The following is a 22,105-nucleotide window of genomic DNA, read 5'->3' as shown; positions in this document are numbered from 1 at the left end:
AACTTACAGTGGGCCCCGGCACTTGCCCGGGTATGCCGGGTTCTGACGCCGGCCCTGTCTACTTGTATACGCGTTTAATAGAACAGGTTCTGTAGACATCTATGTGGAATCAGCTGATGACGGTGTAAAGGGAGTGCGCTTCTTCTTGGCGCTAACATCGACCTGTAAGGCTGAGTTCACACTTTAGTTATTTGTTCCCGTGACTGCCCAAATAGGTGAAGTGTGCAGTGATTCTAAGGGTCCATTCACACGTCCCTAAGTGTTTTGCAGATCCGCAAAACATGGACACCTGCAATGTGTGATCCACAATTTGCGGGCCGCGCATCACAGACACTATAAAATGCCTTTTCTGGTCTGCAATTGCGGACAAGAATAGGACATGTTCTATTTTTTTAAGGAACGGAATTGCGGATCTCGGAAATGTGGATTCACATCCGTTCTAGCCCCATTGAAAGTGAATGGGTTCCGCAAATTACGGATGTGTGAATGGACCCTAAGAGCGACTCCTGTCCTCTGCATGTCATTCAGACTGACAGTATTATTTCACTACCACAGCAGACTCCTATGCGTGTTACTGTAAGGCTCAGTGTTCTATACCACTATAAAGGCTCTCAGCAGTCGTTTTTTTACGTGATTGGTCGTGAATAAATTCGGATCAAACCGAATTACTTCAAAAAAATTCTGTGAACCGGCAAATTTAATTTTTTTAAAATTCGCTCATCTCTACCGACTACAAAATGGAGCGACTTTTAGTTTTTTTCTGGGGCCCCTTTTAGTTTTTTCCAGGTCTGCTTTAAGCCGCCCCTTCCTGCTTTTGTTGGATCCATCACAGTTTCTGTCATTATTTGCACTATTTTTCCTGGTAGTGAAAGCACTGAAATAAACGGCCATGTACCCATATGAATTGTGTCATGCTAGGAAAGTGTGAGTGTGATACTGGCTGCTCTATGAGCTCACCCCCACCTGACTGTGACACACAACTGCCATGTGTAGCAATAGACCCATCTAGGTCACAGCCCAGCCCGCACACACCCATGCTTAACGCGCATGCGCGCCCTACTGTGGCTGACGTCACAAGACGCTAGTTACTACACATAAGCTTTTCTATCTTGGGAAAAGGAGGGCGGACATCTTTGAAGTGGTTAAACCCTTAGTTACTCTCTATAAGATATTGCAAGTTGACTCTTGGAAGTAGAATGTCCCCGGTTAGTGTAACAGCACAGCGTTGACGAAGTACTGTTCTGAAGTGCTACTACGTGTTTTACGAGAATTGTAGCAGACATGCCCGATAGTAAAATGGCTTCCGGACTATCAGGGTAACGCCCCCTTTCCGTGTGAGGCGAACGCGTGACTTGGTGACGCCACTACGCCGGGGCTGACGGGACTAGTCCGGTTGTTGTCGCCGCCGCCGCCGCCGCAGGGAAGGAGCTTTCAGTCGTGAAGCCGACCTGCCAGCGCTAGGCCCGGTCTCCAGTCACGTCCTTACGCCGGGGAAATGTCGGTGTTTGGGAAGCTGTTCGGCACCGGGGGTAAGGGTGGCAAAGGCCCCAGCCCCCAGGAGGCCATCCAGAAGCTGCGGGACACCGAGGAGATGCTGGCCAAGAAGCAGGAGTTTCTGGAGAAGAAGATCGAGCAGGAGCTGACGATGGCGAGGAAGCACGGCACCAAGAACAAGAGAGGTGAGGTCACAGAGGACAGCGCTGCACCACTGAGGCTGAGCTGCATGCTGGGAGTTGTGGTTCAGCTGCAGGGCCTCCGGTTGCACATCACTGCTGTACTCGTCAGTATGTAACTGATGAGTGTAGTAGTATACATGGACTGATAATCATAGCCACTGAGTAGTATAGATGTACTGGTAATGATGGTCACCGATGAGAGTAGTAGTATATATGGACTGGTAATGATAGTCACTGATGAGCGTAGTAGTATAGATGGACGGTAATCGTGGTCACTGATGGGTGTAGTAGTAGTAGTATAGATGGATTGGTAAGCATGGCTCTGATGAGAGTAGTAGTATAGATGGACTGGTATTCTATGTTCTCACCTGGCGTCCTTGTGCCATACACATAACTGTATTCTCTGAAGGTCCAGGGAATTCCTATTTACTGCTTCAAAAGTGGCTACAACTAGTGTTGAGGGAACTTGTGGTTTTAAGTTCTGGTTATCGAAGAATAGCGTTCTGGATTTTAAGATCCGTTATGGTCCGTAGTAGCTGAATCCATAACGCAATTCTTCGATAACCCGAACTTTAGACGCCAAATTTAAAACACAAGTTCGCTCAACACTAGCTACAACTAAAAGTAGCTAGCCCTTTAAGACCTGTGACATGTTGGGTCTGTCATACATGTCTCGCCCTCCGCTGACGGCTCTGGATCGGGGAGAGCTTTGTCATCAGAGGTAGACTAGTTTCACATTAGCAGCAAACATGCCGAGAGGCGGCCGGAATTAAACTACAACATGCCGTGCTGCGGCTGGACCACCTTCGCCCCATTATAGTGACTGGGGCCGGAGCAGACTTTCGGTAGCACGGATCCGACAGACTGTTCCCCAACCGGAGAAGGCTGCCGCTAGTGAGAGTAGCCGTAGTGAGAATATGAAGGGTCCTGGAGGTGGAGCTTCACTGTGAAGTTCTCTCCACAGCCCCGCCTTCTCTACTGACGGCTGTAATGGGCTCCTGATTGGATGTTACAGCTGTCACTCAGAGCCGAGGGGAGAGACTGTGATGCAGCTTAAAGGGAACCTGTCACCGGGATTTTGTGCATAGAGCTGAGGACATGGGCTGCTAGATGGCCGCTAGCACATCTGCAATACCCAGTCCCCATAGCTCTGTGTGCTTTTATTGTGTAAAAAAAAAACCGATTTGATACATATGCAAATTAACCTGAGATGAGTCCTGTCCCTGACTCCTCTCAAATACAGGACTCATCTCAGGTTAATTTGCTTATGTATCAAATGTTTTTTTTTACACTATAAAAGCACACAGAGCTATGGGGACTGGGTATTGCGGATGTGCTAGCAGCCCATGTCCTCAGCTCTATACACAAAATCCTGGTGACAGGGTCCCTTTTAAGGCCTCTTTCACACTACCGTATGGCTATTTCAGTGTTTTGCAGTCCGTTTTTCACAGATCTGTTGTTCCGTTGTTTCCAGTTCCGTTTTTCCGTATGGCATATACAGTATGCTGTAATTACATAGAAAAAATTGGTCTGGGCATAACATTTTTAATAGATGGATGCATTTCCGTATGTGTTCTGTTATTTTTGCGGACCCATTGACTTGAATGGAGCCACGGACCGTGATTTGCGGGCAATAATGGGACATGGTCTATCTTTGAACGGAAATACGGAAACGGAATGCATACAGAGTACGTTCCGTTTTTTTTGTGGAGCCATTGAAATAAATGGTTCTGTATACGGAAGCAAAAAATGGCCCGCAAAACAAAAACAAAAACGGTAGTGTGAAAGAGGCCTAAAGGAGTTTTCCAAGATTTTGATACTGATCAGGTTACGTCATCAGTATCTGATCGAGGTGGTCCGACACCCAGCACCTCCGCCAATCAGCTGTTTGACAAGGCATCGACACTTCGGTGAGCGCCTCGGCCCTCTCGCAGCGGCGTACATTATATAGTGGTTGTGCTTGGTATCACGCTCGGCCCCATTCACCGCTCCTAGGCCATGTGACCAATTAAGGTGCCCTCGATGGTCGAGAGAAAGCTACGAGAATGCAGAGGTGCTCACAGGAGAAACAGCTGATCGGCGGTCTCGGGTGTCAGACCCCCACCGATTAGATACTGCCGGCCTATCCAGAGGACAGCTCATCAGTATCAAAGTCTTAGAAAACTCCTTTACAGTAAAGCTCCACCTCCAGGGCACTTTCAGAAGCCAAATCTGCATGAATAAAACTTTATATTCACACTACTCCTGATGAGAAAAGCTCCACAATAGGTATGTTTGCGCTGTTCTTTCCACCACTGCCTCGCTGTCCGCAGTTTTGCATGGTCACTAAATCCCCTTATCTAATATCTAACCACATAAAAATGGTAAACAAATGTTGAAAAACCACAAATGTCATAAAAAACTACCATGTATACAACCCCACTAAGGATACGGCTACATGTGCCGCGCAACAGAAAAGGCTATAGCGACATTCCAGTACAATGGTGTCACAATGCGACAGGCGACAATCCATCCAAGTCAGATTTTGTTTTGTGGTTGCAGCATGTTGCCAGACACCGTGAAATACATTACATAAAATTGCGCCATATGCTCTTTTTTTTTTTATCACACTGTAATTTTTCTGCACTTTTAAAGTTTTTGCAGTATTCTTTGTATCTTTTTTTGTGTTGTTTTGCTGTGAAAACCCAAAAAGGTCTGTTGGAAATATCAAATGCAGGACGCACAAGCGTTTTTTGCCTTTGGTCTTTTTGTTTTTCTGTCCTACTCTTGTCCATTTCGTGAACCTAAATAGACCTTTTTACAGAGGGCCCTGCGAAAGTGGCGAAATGCACAAAGACCGCATCTGTATTTTCTGGCTCCTAAACAGATCTGGTCGTGTGCAGGAGACATAAGTAATTTGATCAGGAGAGGAAATGTGAGACATCTGGTGCTGGTACCTGGAGAAGTCCTCCGGCTGCAGTGGCCAGAGGGAATCAGACTGGAAATTCTGGGTTGAGGAGACTTTCTACAGAAACTGAAGACGCTCATAAATCTGAGCAGTTCACTGTAGCTTCCTGGTAGCCTCAGCTCGTCACAGTAGAGGTCTCATCTACTCCACCCCAAAGCCAGGACCTTCACTGGAGCCTCCATTGTGCTCTTCTTCTGAGATCTGAGGGTCTCATTTTGTGGCCCCCCGCTTAGAAGGGGGTATGAGTTGCGATTCCTAGAAATGCCACCACAAACCTAAAGCCTCTGCGCAGTGTGTGGTGTAGATCAGCAGGCGGACCCTCACTTCACCTCGAGCAATAGCCCCACAGTGACTGCATTAGGACCTCTCCGCTTTCTCCTTCATTCTGCACAGATGTGGATCTGCCTAGGGATTAGAATATATATATAGAACCCCCCCCCCCTCCCCTCCCATGAGGTTCACATATGGTGTAAACACAACCGGTTTGCCTCTGAAGATTTGCAGCAAACCCAAAGCATTTTACATTACCGGCCAAGTGGATGAGAAGAGAAGAAACCTCATCCAAATAAAAGGGGAAAAAAGCCTTACTTCTGGAACAAAAGGACGGAAGTGAAGGGAGAGCAGCCGCGCATGTTTGGTGCCGCAGCTGGGTGCAGGTCCCATCTCAGACATTTGGGGCATAACCTAGCAATATGTCCTAAAGGCCTCTTTTACACGACATGTTTATTTTTTTTTCCGTTTACAGGCCGTTTTTTGCATTCTGTATACAGAACCATTAATTTCAATTGTTCGGCCAAAAAACCCGGAATGTACTCTGTATGCATTCCGTTTTTCCGTTCCGTTTAAAAGATAGAACATGTCCTATTATTGCCCGCAAATCACGTTCCGTGGCTCCATTCAAGTAAATGAGTTAGCAAAAAAAAGGGAATTATACAGAAATGCATCCGTATGTCTTCCGTATCCGTTCCATTTTTGCGTAACCATCTATTGAAAATATTATGCCCAGCCCTGTTTTTTCAATGTAATTACTGTATACTGTATATGCCAAACGGAACAGAAAAACGGAACAACAGACTGTGAAAAACAGACCGCAAAACACTGAAAAAGCCATACGGTCATGTGAAAGAGGCCAAAGGTTGAGATGGGACAATCCCTTTAAAGAGGTTGTCCAGTTTCACAGCTGAACCCAGAAATAGCCCCATCTTCACCCCTCCTGCCCCCTGACATTTCCTGCTCTGATGCTCTCCTTTGCCCTGTGCTGAATCGCGCAGGACAAAGGCATTATTTGCAGATCTGGTGACGTCACAGGCTCTCCATGGGTAAAGCTCGGCGGAGTCTAGCAGTGAGCCCGGCGGGCTTTGGCACTGCCATAGCTTGTAAAATAGCTAGCACTCCCATCAGAGCCTAGCAGTGTAATATAAACTGGATTGCGCAGGGCAAGGGAGAGCATCGGAGCTCACGTCGGGGGTTGGAGGGGTGAAGATGGGCATATGTCCGGCTTCAGGTCTGAATCCGGACAACCCCTTTAAGGTCGTATTTGCAGAAACATGGTCTGCATGCCTATAGCATTTCCTGTGCCGACCGCAGCTCATCTGACCTGAACCCGCTGCATCATGTGAGTACCGGACACTGGACCTGTGGTTGGACTGGAACCTGTAGCCTCGTACATCCCTGCGATGCAGTGAGTTTGGGTCGGATAAGTAGCGCTCAGTCCACGAAATGCGATCTTCATGTGGAGAAGGAAGATGACGCAGTATCGAAGGGTTTTATATTGATGGCCCATCCTCAGGACAAGCTATCAATATCTGATCGGCAGGGGTCAGACTCCCAGCACTACACAGCTCCACCCTTTGTGTAGTGGACAGAATTGGTTACTGCAGCTCTCTTCCCATTGACGTGTCCGGGAGCAGCGCTGCAGTTACCAGCTCCGTCCACAATGGGTGGAGCTGCTGGGTGTCATTGCCTGACCTGATGATAGGCCTTCCATATAAAAACCCTGTGGACAGGTAAAGCGGAGGTAGTTCCTCCTGCAGTGTCCATGGTAATCCTGTAATTCATTGGCTGGTGAGCGGGGCGGGCTGTGTGTGCACAGGGACTGTTGCTAGGATGGTTGCTGGGTGTAGCACCCAGTCAGGGTGCAGGGACACTGTGCTGGTCTCTGTAGGCTTTAATGACAGGTGTGAGGCAGGTTCCAGCTTGTAGGGCGTTCAACTTTGATCTGGAGATGTGATTGATGTGTGCGGGGAACGAATTCTGCATAAATGGTTTCCGGTCAGTGCTGGATGTGCGTTGTAACTGGTTAGGATATGTTCACATGCGGTGTACATGGACTTGCGGGCAAAAAATGGAGTGAATTTACAATAGAGAAGTCGTACCTCTCCTTGTATGATCCAAAACGGCTCCAGGAAACCTGCCTGGCCGCCCCCTTAGGGGGCAGATTTAGGACTCGTGTATACGGGCACCGGCTGTGTGCTCTCCCATTGACTTGAATAGGTCTGCAAGATGTGGAGCGGAGGCACGAATCAGAAGCACTACAAAGCACTTCCGTGGGATTTCGGTCCATGCCTCCACACCACAAAAAAAAAAAAAGAAAATGTTCTAATTTTTTTTGCAGTGTGGAACGTATCTTGCAGGTGGTGGACATATTCAAGTGAATAGGTCCGCATCCGAAAACTGCGTGGACGTGTAGGGTCCCATGTATAGCGGACCACTGTTTGCAGACCGGACACACGAGCCCACACAGATTTCACGCTTGTAGAGGCAGCTTCCTGAAATGGGTTATGATAGGGCATGCTACCAAAAAGACAGTGGGGGGTCATTTTTTAAAGACCGGCGTTTTACGCCACTCTTTGATATCCCCTGCACTGCCGGAGGATGCGGCTAATTTATAATGAGGTGCAGGCCTCATCATAAATTAAGGGCATCCTCTATTGTAAACTGATAGCTATATCCTAGTGATACGCCATCACTTTGATTGGTGGGCTTCTGACCTCTGGGACCCTCAGTCATCCTGAGAATGAAGAGGCCGCAGCAATGATTCACCAGTGCACATCGGTCCTTGACTATAAGGTTGAGACCATTAAAGGGTTGTAACACTCGATTATCGCTGTGGCCCCCTTTGTCTGCCAGAGGTCGGACCCCCTACCATTATAAAATGATGGCTATACCCCACCGATAGAAATAACCCTTTAATAAATTAAAATTCAACTTTTTTTTTACATTTAGCATGATATTTAATAGGGCTGCACGATATGGAAATTTTGTGCGATTGCGATTAGGGCCCTGAAAATTGCGATAACGGTATGCGATGCGATATTTTAAGGGAATTGTGCTAGAGGTCTATTTACTTTGATTTTCAAGGCAAAATCACACAGAAATTGCTGCAAACGCTGAAATGTAGTTATGCTCAGCTCAAGAACTGAAATGCAAAGTGTTTTTAAAAAAAAAACATCTTTTACTAAAGTAAATAACATATTTGCATTACAGCAAAAGTACAAAATACAAAACTTGCCATTTTCTTAATATCACTGCACAGAACAGATAAATAAAATAGAATAGATATAAGAACATGTGTTCATTAAAGTAAGATTTTCCAAACACTGAACAAACAGGAACTTTTTAAAGAACACCATAGTCAGCAGCAGCAATATAAGGTAATATACCGTATTTTCCGCCCATAAGACGCAACTAGGTTTTTGAGGAGGAAAATAAGAAAAATAATATTTTGAAACAAAAGGTGTGCTTTTGGTGGGTTTTGAACTAACGGGGGATCTGTGGATGGCACTGTGATGGGGGGGGGCCCATCTGTGGATGGCACTGTGATTGGGGGGGGGCGGGCGGGCGCATCTGTGGATGGCATTTATAGCATCTTATGCTATGTGCCATCCACAGATTCCTCCTCCTCCCCCATAAGTGTCCCTGCAGTGTGAATGACCCCCAATACAGGGGCTGGGGCCAGCATCTGGATTAGGAATGACAGCAGGGACTGGTGCAGTCCCTGTATTCTAATGCACCGGCCCCGCTCACTGTAGTACCCGCTGTCATTCCTAATCCAGATGCCGGCCCCCAGCCCCTCCTACATACACCTGCCCACCGCGCTGTGCGGCATCAGGCTGGGATTTGGTGCTGTTTGGCGCTCCATCTTTCCTTCACGCTTGTTCTTCCTCCTCCTGTAGTCACAGCAGTCCCCATCACTAGGAGTGTTGTGCGGTAACACAACACTGATATCTGATAATGGTAAGGGTGCCTGGCTGTCCTCTGACGTGGCCCGGGATGAATGGTCTTGTCATGACAGTGTATGGATCACAGGCTTAGTATCTATTGTGTGAAACCCCTCGCTGTACATTAATGCATCTACTCTTTCTGCCTGTAGCTGCCCTACAAGCCCTTAAACGTAAGAAGAGATACGAGAAACAGTTGGCGCAGATTGACGGGACGTTATCCACCATTGAATTCCAGAGGGAAGCCTTAGAAAATGCCAACACGAACACAGAAGTCCTGAAGAACATGGGCTATGCTGCTAAAGCCATGAAAGCTGCTCATGATAACATGTAAGTAAAAAGTTGTGTCGTAATTATGGTGTATTTCTGAGGCTTTGCCCAGTGCTGGCCAGTGCCCCATATAGTGCCTGTGGACCACCGCTGCAGGGCCATAGCGAGCCTGTCATCAGATATGGGCTTTGTTACTAATTACATGCTAAGCCCCATCAGTAATGTTGGGTTTGTTTTCTCCGCATAGCCATTTTGAAGAAATTGCCTTTATAAAATGTACCTGACATGGTCAAACTCTGTGACCTGGAGTCACTGGGGCGTTTTTTTCTCCCCCCCCCCTCAAATCCATTCCTATTTGACACTCCTTTAGCTTGGCCACGTCTTTGCTGGTGTTAGAGAAATGTCATTCCGAGCTGGCTGGACAGGCTTGATATTATGTTTTGTAGATGGTAGGATATTCACCGTCTTCACAATTTTACATAAAGGTTCATTTTTCTACAATTGTTCCACAATTTTTATGCCAAGGTTTTTGCAGGTCGGTGAAGCTGACACTCTTTGCATCTCAGAAAAATACAGATACCTTCCATGTTGCTTCCATGTTTCTTGTGGACCCATTGACTTCAATGGGTTCGTGGTCCGCATTTTGTGGCATGTTCTATCTTGCCGACTGGGCATACAGATGCGGGAAGCATACAGATCATCCGTGCGCTTTCCGTAAGTCCCAAAAGATAGAATATGTCTGCAAAATGCAAACATCAAACCGGACATGGTCGTGTGCACGAGTGTCCCCAATTTTTTGGGAATTGTTCAGATACTCTACTGTAATATAAGGTTATAAAATGCTTAAAAAGCCTACACCAGTACAAGCCCTTGAGTATATGGGGGTCCTAGTGGGGGAGAGGCCCCTTACTGATTACTGGAGGCTGCTGATGCAGGGTCTGCAGCAGTCGGGTCGCTGTGGGTGGTCAGAATAAGTTTGTGTGGTCCGTTTTCATGTTGTATCTGCTGTCGCTAACACTTTTTTCCCTCCCCACAGGGATATTGATAAGGTGGACGAACTCATGCAAGATATTGCTGACCAGCAGGAGTTGGCCCAGGAGATCTCCGACGCAATCTCGAAACCCGTTGGCTTTGCTGACGATTTTGATGAGGTAAGTCGCCGACTACCTTTTACGGCTTCATTTGTTTCTGAAGTGTACTCGCCGTACACAATCTAGTAGGTGTTTCCGTGAATGGATATGACTGTAGTTAGGACAACAGATGAATAAACGTGCACAATAACCGCCATTATGTGAGCAGAGCCTCTGCTTACAGTGGTGATGGCTACAGCAGTGAGCCGAGGAAAAAAAAAACGTCAGTCTTTCCCCCCATTTTGTGGTGGTCTAGTAAACCCAGCACTGGCGATTTATCTATTTTCTGGGGATATCTTTGCCGAATAAGCTGGTTCTAACCTAAAATCCTTCTCCTGGTGGTTTTTACATCGTGTGCCTTGTATCTTTAGAGGGGTTTTCCAAGTGTTTAATACTGATGACCTATCCACATGGCAGGTGAACAGTGGGCACCCATGCCGAACATCTGTTTAAGAGGCTGCAGCCTCCTCACAGATTACCAAGCACAGCGCTGTCAATTAGATGGTGGCTGTTCTTGGTATTGCAGCTCAGCCCCATTCACTTGACCAGGATTGAGCTGTGCCTTGATCGCACAACCAATGAATGTGGCGTCACAGGCCTAGGAAGAGGCCACAGCACTGATCAGCGGGGTCAGCAGTATTAAACACTCAGACAACACTTATCCAGACCAGTAGTATTGTGTCCTGAGTATTCCTCTCTGTACAGGTTCACCAGCAGTGACTGGCATCCCCTCTAGTAAATGTTCTCACAAAGATTTAAATAAGATATAAAAAGCAATACCCACATCTAGTATTAATCAGAATTGTTTCCTGTTGGCTGTGAACAAACTTGAAATGTACAATGCCCTTTGTCTTTCATGCCAGCCCCTCCAGAATTTGCAATTGCTGAAAATCACACCAGTTTGGAAAACAGACCAGAATACAGACCACTGTCAAATAGTCTGTAGTCTGCTGTTAGCGATACCTAGTGCAGGGTTATGAACCACACGATCGTATTTTCGGTCTACGTCCAATCCATTTTATTTTTTTATTTTTATTTTTGAGGATGGCCTTGGGGACCTGTTTATTTCAATTGGGCCACAAAAATTGCAGAGAGCGTACCGTGTTTGTCCGTTCCGTGGCCTTTCAAAAAGATAGAACATGTCCTATTCTTGTTTGTTTTTCAGACAAGAATAGACATTATTATAGTGGGGCTAATCAAAAACAGCGGCATGCACGTGGACCGCAAAACGGATACAGTCGTGTGAATAGCTGCTAACTCTGTGCTATGCGAATCTGCTTATTTATCCAACCATTCGCAAGCCAGAAATTTCCTTTAATTTATTTCCTGCTTTCTAAATATTCTATTCTCATTTTTATATTATGTAACAAGATGGGGAACACGGTTGTCAGATCTGTGTGTAGAGTTTAGGCTATCCCAGGGGAAGGAAACGTCCCCATGAATATTTTGGCACAGAATCGACGCTTCTGTACAGTTTCACAAGAACGTGGAGATCCGGTGTTGTCACCTTTGGACTCCGTCCTTTGTCGTTAAGCCGCTTGACCATGTTCCTGCCGAGTTTATACGTCAGTAGATTTGCAGCCATTTTCAGCGTTACATAGGATTTGTGGGGAGTTTTGGTTTGCTGGCGTGGTTTGTGCAGTAAATAAGATTAAGGGCCATGTGGTTTCAGCAGCGATGACTATTCTTAGCAGGTTTGAGCTCGGCCCTCTAATTACTGCTATTTTGGGCTGAGCACTCGCCATCAGGATAACAGGAATTGGTTAAATTAAGACTGACTGTAAAGTAACTTGTCAGGTCTGTAACGCTCTACGAGCACAAGCTCATCGAGGGAGCAGTCATTTGTCGTGTCCAATTTGTAAAGGGACGAGAACCCTGAATTAACCCTTCCTGATGGTGCCTGCACATAGGGCTATAGTGGGTGTATATACTGTGATTGATCTAACCTACCTCTGTTCATTCCAGGATGAATTGATTGCGGAGTTGGAAGAACTAGAACAGGAGGAACTAGACAAGAATCTTCTGGAGGTCCACGGCCCAGAAACTGTACCCCTTCCGAATGTGCCTGCTGCTTCTCTACCTGCAAAGCCCGGTAAGTGCTACCACTGCTAGCAGTGCACAGTAGATGTATTTACAGAAGCTACATATGATCATAGGAGACAGGTGACACTTTTGGACTTTGACCTCTGGGACCCCCACTAAACATGAGAATGGGGTTCCTTGAGTGAACAGAGTGATGGTCACGCGTGTACGTAGGGGTGGGCGTTATGGCCTAAAATCTATATTGTGATATAATTTTAAGCATGTGCTATATGCGATATATATCGCAATATATTAAATATTTACACTGCTGGGGCTCCGATCAGAAGCTGCCACCCTAGGGCCACTACACCAATGATTTAATTGTGTGGAGGGGGGCCCCGCAATTAATATAATACTTAGAAGAGGAGGAGTAGAGGGTAGGGGCTGTGGCCACTCCGCCACCAATGAATATAGTTAACATGCCTGAATACAAACGTAGTTTGCATGTGCCGGCCATATCCCATACCTGGCCTCTATGACTGCGCGCCGTGATCCCCCCCCTCAATTAACCCCTCAGGACCTGAGGGGTTAATTGCCTGGGATCACAGCGTGCAGTCATAGAGGCCAGGTATGGGATATGGCCGGCACATGCAAACTACGTTTGTATTCAGGCATGTTAACTATATTCATTGGTGGCGGAGTGGCCATAGGTCCCTCCCCTCCTCTCTGTTCTCAGTGGTGGTCAGCGGCAGCCGCACACAGTGGGACTCCCTCCTTCTCCACTGTGTCGGCTCAGGAGAATATGGTGCGCGCCGAGATTTATATCGTCTAGATCGCCTACTTCTAGGTGTACGTTCTCTTTATTCATCCCTATGGGATTGCCAGAGATAGTCAGACACTGTACTCGACTTCTCTTCTGCAGTTCCAAAGAGTTGAATGGAGCAACAGTACGCTTGTGTGATCGGTCATTGCTTCATTCACTCAGGGACCCCATTCTCATGATCGGAAGGGATCCTACCCTTGGAACCCCTTATCAGTTAGATTTTTATCACCTTTCCTGTGAATAGGTAATGCATATTTTTAGTAGGACAACTGCTTGAAAGTGAGTGGAAAAAAAAAATATTTCCATAATGGCCGTGCTTGTTTGTACAATCATAATTGTGAAATAAAGGTTGTGTTTTGGCTTCCCTAATGTATGTATGTATATATAAATATAACGTATGTGTATATCGCTCTCTATTCTCTCTCTCCCCTGTGATGTTCCGAAGCAGTTCTTTTATCACGCCCGGGTTCTTACCTAGGTCTGACACCCCCCACTTCCTCTCAGCCGTCTTCTGTGTCTCTGTTACCAGGGAGGGATCTTTCCTGAAAACAGGCAGTGGACTGCAACTTAGGTGAAAGGGAGACCCCTAGTGGTCATGGCATTACTGCCTTTTTTAGGTGGATGCAGATTTTTTTAAATGAACTGATTTAGAAATTTGCTAGTTACTCCACTTTCTATTAAATAAAATGAAATTGTGAGACTACAGCAACTTTTTAAGGAAGATCCCAATATTTGTTAGCCTTACACACGTTTGAGATTTACATGAGGATTTGCATACGGTAAATCTGCAACGTAATACGATGCCAACTAAGCAGAGGAGATTCTAAAACTCTCATCTAAACGTTGCTGAAATTTTCATTGCCATTTTGCTGAAATCAATTTGAATGTCCTTTTTATAAGACAATAAAAAAATTAGACATGTGATGTGACACTACCTGTTAATGAGGAGTGAAAAAAGAAAAGGGGTCATGGATAGTATGTAGAAGCAAGAGGCAATCTCCAACTACAGGACCTCCAGATATTTCTTGTGAAGGCCATAGATCCCCTTGCAGGCAGGTTGTGCGGGTTCCACTATAGAATAAGGTTGGAGTTGGGCAGGGGCAAGCCTTTCAACCTTTTCCATGTCTAAACTCAGGACGAACCTCCCTAGTGTCACCCGCGATGCTAGGGAAGCTCGTCCCCACCTTGACTGCTCCCCCTGACACTAGATGTTTTCATCTGCGCTCGGGGAGAAGCAGCGGTGCGGGGAGCCAGGTAAGTATATTCATATCGGTTTTCTCACTCAGATTTTGTTCCTACGTCCTGTATTTTCCAAATTCTCCAGATGGCGATTAGCTTCATGTAATATGGTAGCATGAGCAGTGACATTTACAGCGGGGAGTTATATGGTCTGGTTCATCATGTGTCTCCTCCGTGAGCCCATACCCTCAGCTCTCTGATGTACAGCTGAGATATTGCCACTGTTTGGTGCACAGTTCTGGTGGTCCAAGTGCGTGTTAACCCCTTAGTGACATAACTAATCTTAGCCTTTAGGACAGGTAACATTTGTCCCATTGGTCATGGCTAGAGATGAGCGAACTTCTGTTTTAAGTTCGGCGTCTAAAGTTCGGGGGCGGGTTAGCGGAGAATCCCGATATGGATTCCGACTTCCGTTGTGGTCCGTGGTAGCGGAATCAATAATCGGCCATTATTGATTCCGCTACCACGGACCACAACGGAAGTCGGAATCCATATCCGGATCCATATCGGGATTCTCCGCTAACCCGCCCCCGAACTTTAGACGCCGAACTTAAAACAGAAGTTCGCTCATCTCTAGTCATGGCTTTTTATATTTTTCAATTTAGCTGTATGAAAAGTTGAATTTTGCAGGACTGGTTGTAGTTTTTGTAGGAACCGGGGTACATATAAAACATCATAAACATGACTATTTTATTTGTATTTTGGGGGGGGGGGGGGGGAGAAAAAACTTTCAGTGCCACCCCTGAACCGCACAGCCCTAGACAGGAGCCCGGTTTCCCTGGATTGTTCCACCGTCTTGTGTGTTTTTTTATTTTATTTTATTTTTTAACTAATTCTTTATGGCAATAGTGGGAGAATATTTTTTATTTTATTTTTTCTAATGGAAACCTTTCCCATCTACCAGAAATATATTACATTACTCTCTAGTGATCTAATAATTACTGCAGTGTGTAACTTGTATCACTAAAGAAGCGGTCTGTATATGTTACACTAAAGATCAGATATGGACAGGGTAGGTACAGTGTAAAATGGATACTTTATTGATATTTGTGTGGGGTACAAATGGTTGGTGCATCTGACACCATGATCTGGACACTGGTAAACTTCTGGGTCATGGCATCAATAAACGGGGTTATTAGATGCACAAGTGCTCATCATTTGACAATCTGAGAACAAGTAAGGTCTCTGATAGGGAAAGGAGGACGGATAACATGCACAAATGTCCATGTTACCCTCTCCCTGTGTCTCTTCTCTGTGCAGCCTGTCGGCACTTCTCCACTGCCCCCCCCCCCCCCTCCCCTCCAGGCTGGCTGAGGTCACAACCGACTGAAAAGGGTGGACTGCTTTAACCCTTCATATCTCTCAGGATGTGTATCAGCTAAAGATGTGATCTAGTCTTGTTTTAAAGCTGATAGTCTAAGAGTACTTTTACACTTGCGTTTTTCTTTTCCGGCACTGAGTTCTGTCAAAATGGCTCAATGCTGGAAAAGAGCTGATTAGTAATATCCCTGTGCATGCAGTCTGAATGAGGAGAAATCCGTTCATGACGTCTTCACTTCAGTCTTTTTGACTGATCAGGCAAAAGATTAAACCGCAGCATGCTACGGTTTTATCTCCGGCCCAAAAAACTAAACACTTGCTGGAATGAATGCTGGATCTGGCGTTTTTTTCCATAGGAATGTATTAGTGCCAAAATTAGGGATCGACCGATTATCGGATTTACCGATATTATCGGCCGATATTCAAGATTTTGAACGCTATCGGTATCGGCATTTATTTTGCCGATATTCCGATAGCGTATGGGGAACACAGATCGCGCTGCTGTCAGCGCTCTCCGTGTTCCCCTTAGCAGCACAGGGGAGAAGGAAGCAGTGTCTCCTCCCCCTGTGCTGTTGCAGCCAATGAAAGGACAGGGGACAAGAGAACGCGAGGGGCTGTGGCCACTGCGCCACCAATGAAGATAACTGTCTCATTTATTCATATACAGGAGGCGGGAGCTGCAGAATCACATAGCCGGCTCCCGACCTCTATGAGATGTAGCTGCGATCTGCGGTAGTTAACCCCTCAGGTGCCGCGGATCGCAGCTACAGCTCATAGAGGTCGGGTGCCGGCTATGTGATACTGCAGCCAGCTCCCGCCTCCTGTATATGAATAAATGAGAGCTTAATCTTCATTGGTGGCGCAGTGCGCCCCCCCAAGCCCAGTATTAGACATTGGTGGTGCAGTCCCCCCCCAACCCCAGTATTAGACATTGGTGGCACAGTGCGCCTCCCCCCCCGAAGCCCCCCACCCCCAGTATTAATCATTGGTGGCGCAGTGCGCCCCCCCCCACCCCAGTATTAAAAACATTGGTGGTGCAGTGCGCCCCCCCCCCACAGGATCCCCTCTCCCCTGCTCCTCCGATCGGAGCCCCAGCAGTGTAATGCTGGGGCTCCGATCAGTTACCATGGCAGCCAGGACACTATTGAAGCCCTGGCTGTCATGGTAAGCTCCATGCTGCTGTGTGCACAGAGCAGCAGGGACAGTGTGATCTCCTATTCACCCTGATAGATCAGGGTGCATAGGACAAGGGTTCTAGTCCCTAAGGGGGCTAAAAGTTAGTAAAAAAAAAAAAAAAAGTTACAAAAATTAAAATAAAACACCAAAATATTAAGTATAAATGAAAAAGAAAGATTTACAAAAAAAAAAACTACACATTAACAATAAACATTAATTTTCAGCGGGAATTTTATTTTTTTCTCAAAATTTAAAATTCCCAGAATATCGGTATAAATTATCGGCCTGAAAGTTCACAAATTATCGGTATCGGCCCTAAAAAATCAATATCGGTCGATCCCTAGCCAAAATCCATGAATGCATGATCCGTCCTTGCTCAGACCGAAAAAAATAAATGCTGCATCCGTTTTGTCGGATGACACCGGAAAGACGGATTCCGGCATTTCAATGCATTTTTCTGACTGATCAGGCATTTTTAAGACTAATCAGGATCGTGATCAGTCTTACAAATGCCATCAGTTGGCATACATTTTGCCGGATCACTTTGCTGCAAGTGTGAAAGTAGCCTAAGCTTGCTGAGGTACTTCAAGAGATACAGCCTTTAGAAATTTGGTCAGGAGTGAAAACTCATTATACGCAGCTCTCACTTGGACCCATTTCTAATGGCTGTAACTCGCGGCGAACACAATCTTGGTCTTATTCTAAAGCTTAAATTGTGGCTGTAGCCAATCACAGAAGTGGACCCCGTTCTGCAGCCACACCGCTCTGAATGGTGTTAAATTTGTAATGCATTGGGAACATAAAGAGTAGTAACAGACTGCGCCTTTAGGAAGTCACCCCTAGCCACTCATAGAAATGTTTAGTGAAAAAAAAAAAATAAATTTAAATGTATTTTATTTTTCTTCAAATTATTGAATTGCCAGTGAAACGGAGTGTGCACTGTGTAATATCAGCATCTTGTCCTATGGGTACATATGATGTAAATGCTGCAGATACTTGACATTTACAGCACCAGGAAAATAAGATTTAGGCTACTTTCACACTTGCGTTCAGAGCGGATCCGTCTGGTGTCTGCACAGACGGATCCGCTCATATAATGCAGACGATGGGATCCGTCCAGACTTTACATTGAAAGTCAATGGGGGACGGATCAGTTTGAAAATTGAGCCATATTGTGTCAACTTCAAACCGATCCGTCCCCATTGACTTACATTGTAAGTCTGGATGGATCCGTTTGCCTCCGTGCGGCCAGGCGGACACCCGAACGCTGAAAGCAGCGTTCAGGTGTCCACCTGCTGAGCAGAGCGGAGGCCAAACGCTGCCAGACTGATGCATTCTGAGCGGATCAGCAGTCCACTCAGAATGCATTAGGGCTGGACGGATCCGTTCGGGGCCGCTTGTGAGAGCCTTCAAACGGAACTCGCAAGCGGAGCCCCGAACGCTAATGTGAAAGTAGGCCTTAAACTGACTTTCCGTGTGGGTTTGCACACTGAGGCATGTCCATTCATGCTTTGGGTTTCCCTTAGACATTCACGTTTTGCAGATGAAGCGCTAAGATCCTGCAGCAGCGCTGTTTCAGGTATTTTTTGCGGTGATGGATTTCAGAGAACTCTACTGCTCAATATCCTGTGGAGGAAATTCGGCAGAAGAGTTGTCCCATGTGAATGTATGCCATTAATACAACGTTCATGCAATTCCATGCTCTGACACTAGGAGCTGCTGTGCTCTGGTTTTGAGTGTTTTCACTGGTAAGAATAACACTGTAGTAAATCGGGAAGGAAAAAAAAAAAATAACTAAAGCAATTCATAAACCGCTGGAAGTATCTTTCTGTTTTATTAATTTTTTGTTGTTGGTGACCATGGCTTTAAGGGGACATGCTGTCCAGCTCCAGATTGTACACTAGAGAAGATTGGTCCATGAACTAACAAGTTTTATGTTTTACTTTTTAGCCAAGAAGAAGCAAGAGGAGGAGGATGATGACATGAGAGAACTAGAAGACTGGGCCACAGCGTAAAGGCCGGAGAAATATTACAAGGTCCTCTGACGGAAAGACTGATAACGCTGTTGGAATTGGGTGTACATATATGTGGGATGCAAGGGGGAGGGGTACAGAAAAGGACTTCGGCGTCTTTCTCCACCCCTACTTCTTTCTCTGCCTGAAGCCTGGAACGTGAATTCCTAGAAACAAAACCGAGAGCGGCCATGGCTCATGGATACAGTGACACAGTTCGTCATTTCATCATTTATCACTTTTAAGTTGGATTCAACCTATAGATGGCAGCCAGACGGCCATCATGGAACCCTTGACTGTTGCTTCCCCTTTCTGCTTGGCCTCTTGTGCCTGTGCCCTCAATAAAACCTTGACACCATGACTTCCTGAGCGCTCGTATTCCAGTCCTGTCTCAAAAGCTTGGTGTCCAACGATAGCAACGTGCCGCACCCTGTACATCGCAGGTTCCAGGACTGCGCTGGTCACTGTCCATGTTCACACTACTCCTCTTAACGTCACTTACATTTTCTCTTTTAGTCTTCAAATGATCAGACAGCAGCACAGAGGACTTCAGAAATAATAGACAAGGGTCACACAAACAGTCGGTGAGACCTGGTTAGGTTTGGACAGGTTTTACATAAAAGCAATTGTATATTGGCTGTACAGAATCTAATGGATTCTAAATTCCTCCATCTTTATACAATTGAAATCCTATATTTTACAGTAGAGCGACAAGCCTGGCACTAGGTGGCGCTGTGACCGCATGCATGTGCTCAGACTCCAGCGCCCACAGGGAGATTTTATATAGGTTGCAGTTTGTTTCCCCTCCTGTCCACAGCTGCAGATGGAGGCCGTCAGGCTGGGATCCTCCATCTGTCCGCACGTTGTGAACGCTGGCTTTCATCCATCTTGTTTACAAGCATCTTAGAGCCTTTCTTCAATCGCCTCACACAACCATGTGCTCTTCTCTGACGGGGTGGAGCCGTACATCGCCCGGCCTAGAAAAGGGTAAATTCGGAACCAGAGGAGACGTTCTAAAAATGTCATTTTCTAGCTGTATTTCTTCACGCCAGTAAAGTTACTGTTTAGGATGATTTGTGCGTTTTTCTTTTTCATTATTCAGTTGGAAATAGATTGCACTTTCTAATAAAAAAAAAATACTCTCTATATTCTTATCTTGTTTTTATGGCGCAATTGCCCTTTCTTTACTTAGCCCAGAAGCCCCTTTTTAATAGGCGCAACAGCGGATGAAGAGGCGCCTCTCTGAGAGAAGTGAGTGTATACCCATAGACTGGCCGCACAGCTTTAGCTTTGTACATGGAGTGAATGTATTTTGCAATACTGTATGTCCCTGTTGATATCATTTCCAGGATTTGAGACTGCATTCGCTCTGACTCATAAAAGGAAATAAAATATATATTTCGAAATGTGAAAGTGAATGATTTGTGTTCTCCTCCAACTCTCTCCAAAAGCTTTTCATTTATGCGCTACAGTAGTTAAAGGGGTTATCAGACTATTTCTAACTGATGACCCATCATCAGTATCTAATCGAGACCCGGGAACCCCGCCGATCAGCAGTTTGAGAAGACCCCGGCCCTTCTTACTGCTTAACCTTGTCATTTGTCAGGGGCCTAGGTGTGGAGCAGTCCCATTCAAGTGGCAATACCATACATGGCCACTATACAATGTATGGCGCTGTGCTTGGTGAGCAGGCAGAAGGCCACAACACTCACAGGAGCGCTAATTGGTGGCAGTCTCAGGTGTCTAACCTCACCGATGATAAAAAAGAAAATGGCTGCACACCATTATACATGCAAACAATAGAGCTAAGAAATGGGGGTCATTCTAAATAAAAGTGGTACAATACTGACTATAAGTGAGTTAATGGAAGCTCTTAGCGCACATATTTGATCAAACGTGTGTCGGGCCCATCTACCAGGCGTCAAGGTGGCTTCCACAGATGGGTCCCTAACACTCATATACTGCCTCTCTTTGGACTTACTTAAGCCTACAATATTCAGGGCAGTGTAGGAACCAGCTACATACGTACTCTGCTCAGAAGTCCCAGGTGGATGGCGTGTTCAGTCTAAGAGGCGCTACCATCAATATATACAAGAGAATTTAGACTAGAACCTTCAGAATCAGTATTGTACCACTTTTATTTAGAATGATCCCCATTTCTTAGCTCTATTGTTTGTATGTATAATGGTGTGCAGTCATTTTAGTTTTTTATAATCCTGTTTGCTTCATGGATATGCACCTGTGGTTCTGAAGGTTCTAGTCTAAATTCTCTAGTAGTATGTATTGAGGGTAGCGCCTCTTATAGACTGAACACGCCCATCTGCCTGGGGCTTCTAAGCAGAGTACGTATGTAGTTGGTCTCTACACTGCCCTGAATATTGTAGGCTTAGGTAAGTCCAAAGAGAGCTAGGCAGTATACTAGTGTAAGCGACCCATATGTGGAAGCCACCTTGACGCCTGGTAGATGGGCCCGACACACGTTTGAACAAATATGTGCGCTAAGAGCTTCTATTGACTTACTTATAGTCGGTATTGTAGCACTTTTATTTAGAATGACCCCCATTTCTTAGCTCTATTGTTTGTATGTATAATGGTGTGCAGCCATTTTCTTTTTTATAATCATGTTTGCTTCATGGATATGCACCTGTGATTCTGAAGGTTCTAGTCTAAATTCTCTTATAGTACCCCCACCGATAAGATACCGTTCAAGAGGATATTTTGAGTTAGAAGTACCGTTAGTTAACCCTGTTAATTCAGAAAGCTGGCATATGGGGTGCTGTTAGAAGGGTCTTCACAATAGGCTTACATCTACACCACCGTCAAAAGGTAGTGCGTTCAAACAAAAGTACACCTGTAATTGATACCTGTTACAAAAAACAAAAGGCGTAACTATGTTTTTTGCTTTTTTTTTTTTGTAGTTGAATAATTGACTGCACTTTACAGAGAGGGTTGCAAGTTTCTGACCAAAAGTATTCCAAAAAGGACACCCCTTTAACATAAAGAGCACGTGGTGCAAACAATCACTAAATTAAATTTTTTTATTTTTTTGGGGCAACTCCCATCCTCCTCTTTTGGTCAGACTGGCAAAGGGCAGCATGTACTGTTGATCGAGCACCAAAGTGCTCTGGTGCTTGAGTAGAACACCTCAGGATGCTTGATTTTAGAGGAAAAATTGCTAGGAAACATTCTTTTGTGTATATTTACTTGTATATTAAGTGCAACTGCTGCCAAATATTACAAGGAAGAGGCACTCCGATACAGCCTGTATAT

General features: G+C 45.6%; 1 protein-coding gene across 1 annotated transcript; it reads left to right on the top strand.

The window, feature by feature from the left end:
- Window positions 1-1,352: 1,352 nt before the first annotated feature.
- CHMP4B (charged multivesicular body protein 4B) lies at window positions 1,353-20,248 on the top strand. The gene is made up of 5 exons (XM_044298327.1): window positions 1,353-1,679; window positions 8,996-9,173; window positions 10,150-10,264; window positions 12,209-12,335; window positions 18,774-20,248. Exons 1-5 carry the CDS (start codon window positions 1,496-1,498, stop codon window positions 18,836-18,838), a joined length of 669 nt encoding a protein of 222 aa, XP_044154262.1. The 5' UTR covers window positions 1,353-1,495; the 3' UTR covers window positions 18,839-20,248.
- The last annotated feature ends 1,857 nt before the right edge of the window (window positions 20,249-22,105 follow it).

This window comes from Bufo gargarizans, chromosome 6, assembly GCF_014858855.1.
Source record: "Bufo gargarizans isolate SCDJY-AF-19 chromosome 6, ASM1485885v1, whole genome shotgun sequence".
In the NCBI taxonomy this organism is placed as follows: Eukaryota; Metazoa; Chordata; class Amphibia; order Anura; family Bufonidae; genus Bufo; species Bufo gargarizans.
This window is presented reverse-complemented; position numbering and strand designations above follow the sequence as displayed.

Excerpts from the sequence above, each read along its gene's own strand:
- CHMP4B (XM_044298327.1), top strand. The coding sequence starts at position 1,496 with ATGTCGGTGTTTGGGAAGCTGTTCGGCACCGGGGGTAAGGGTGGCAAA. Across the intron at positions 10,265-12,208 it reads TTGCTGACGATTTTGATGAG|GATGAATTGATTGCGGAGTT; the intron begins GTAAGTCGCCGA and ends TGTTCATTCCAG. Across the intron at positions 12,336-18,773 it reads TTCTCTACCTGCAAAGCCCG|CCAAGAAGAAGCAAGAGGAG; the intron begins GTAAGTGCTACC and ends TTTACTTTTTAG.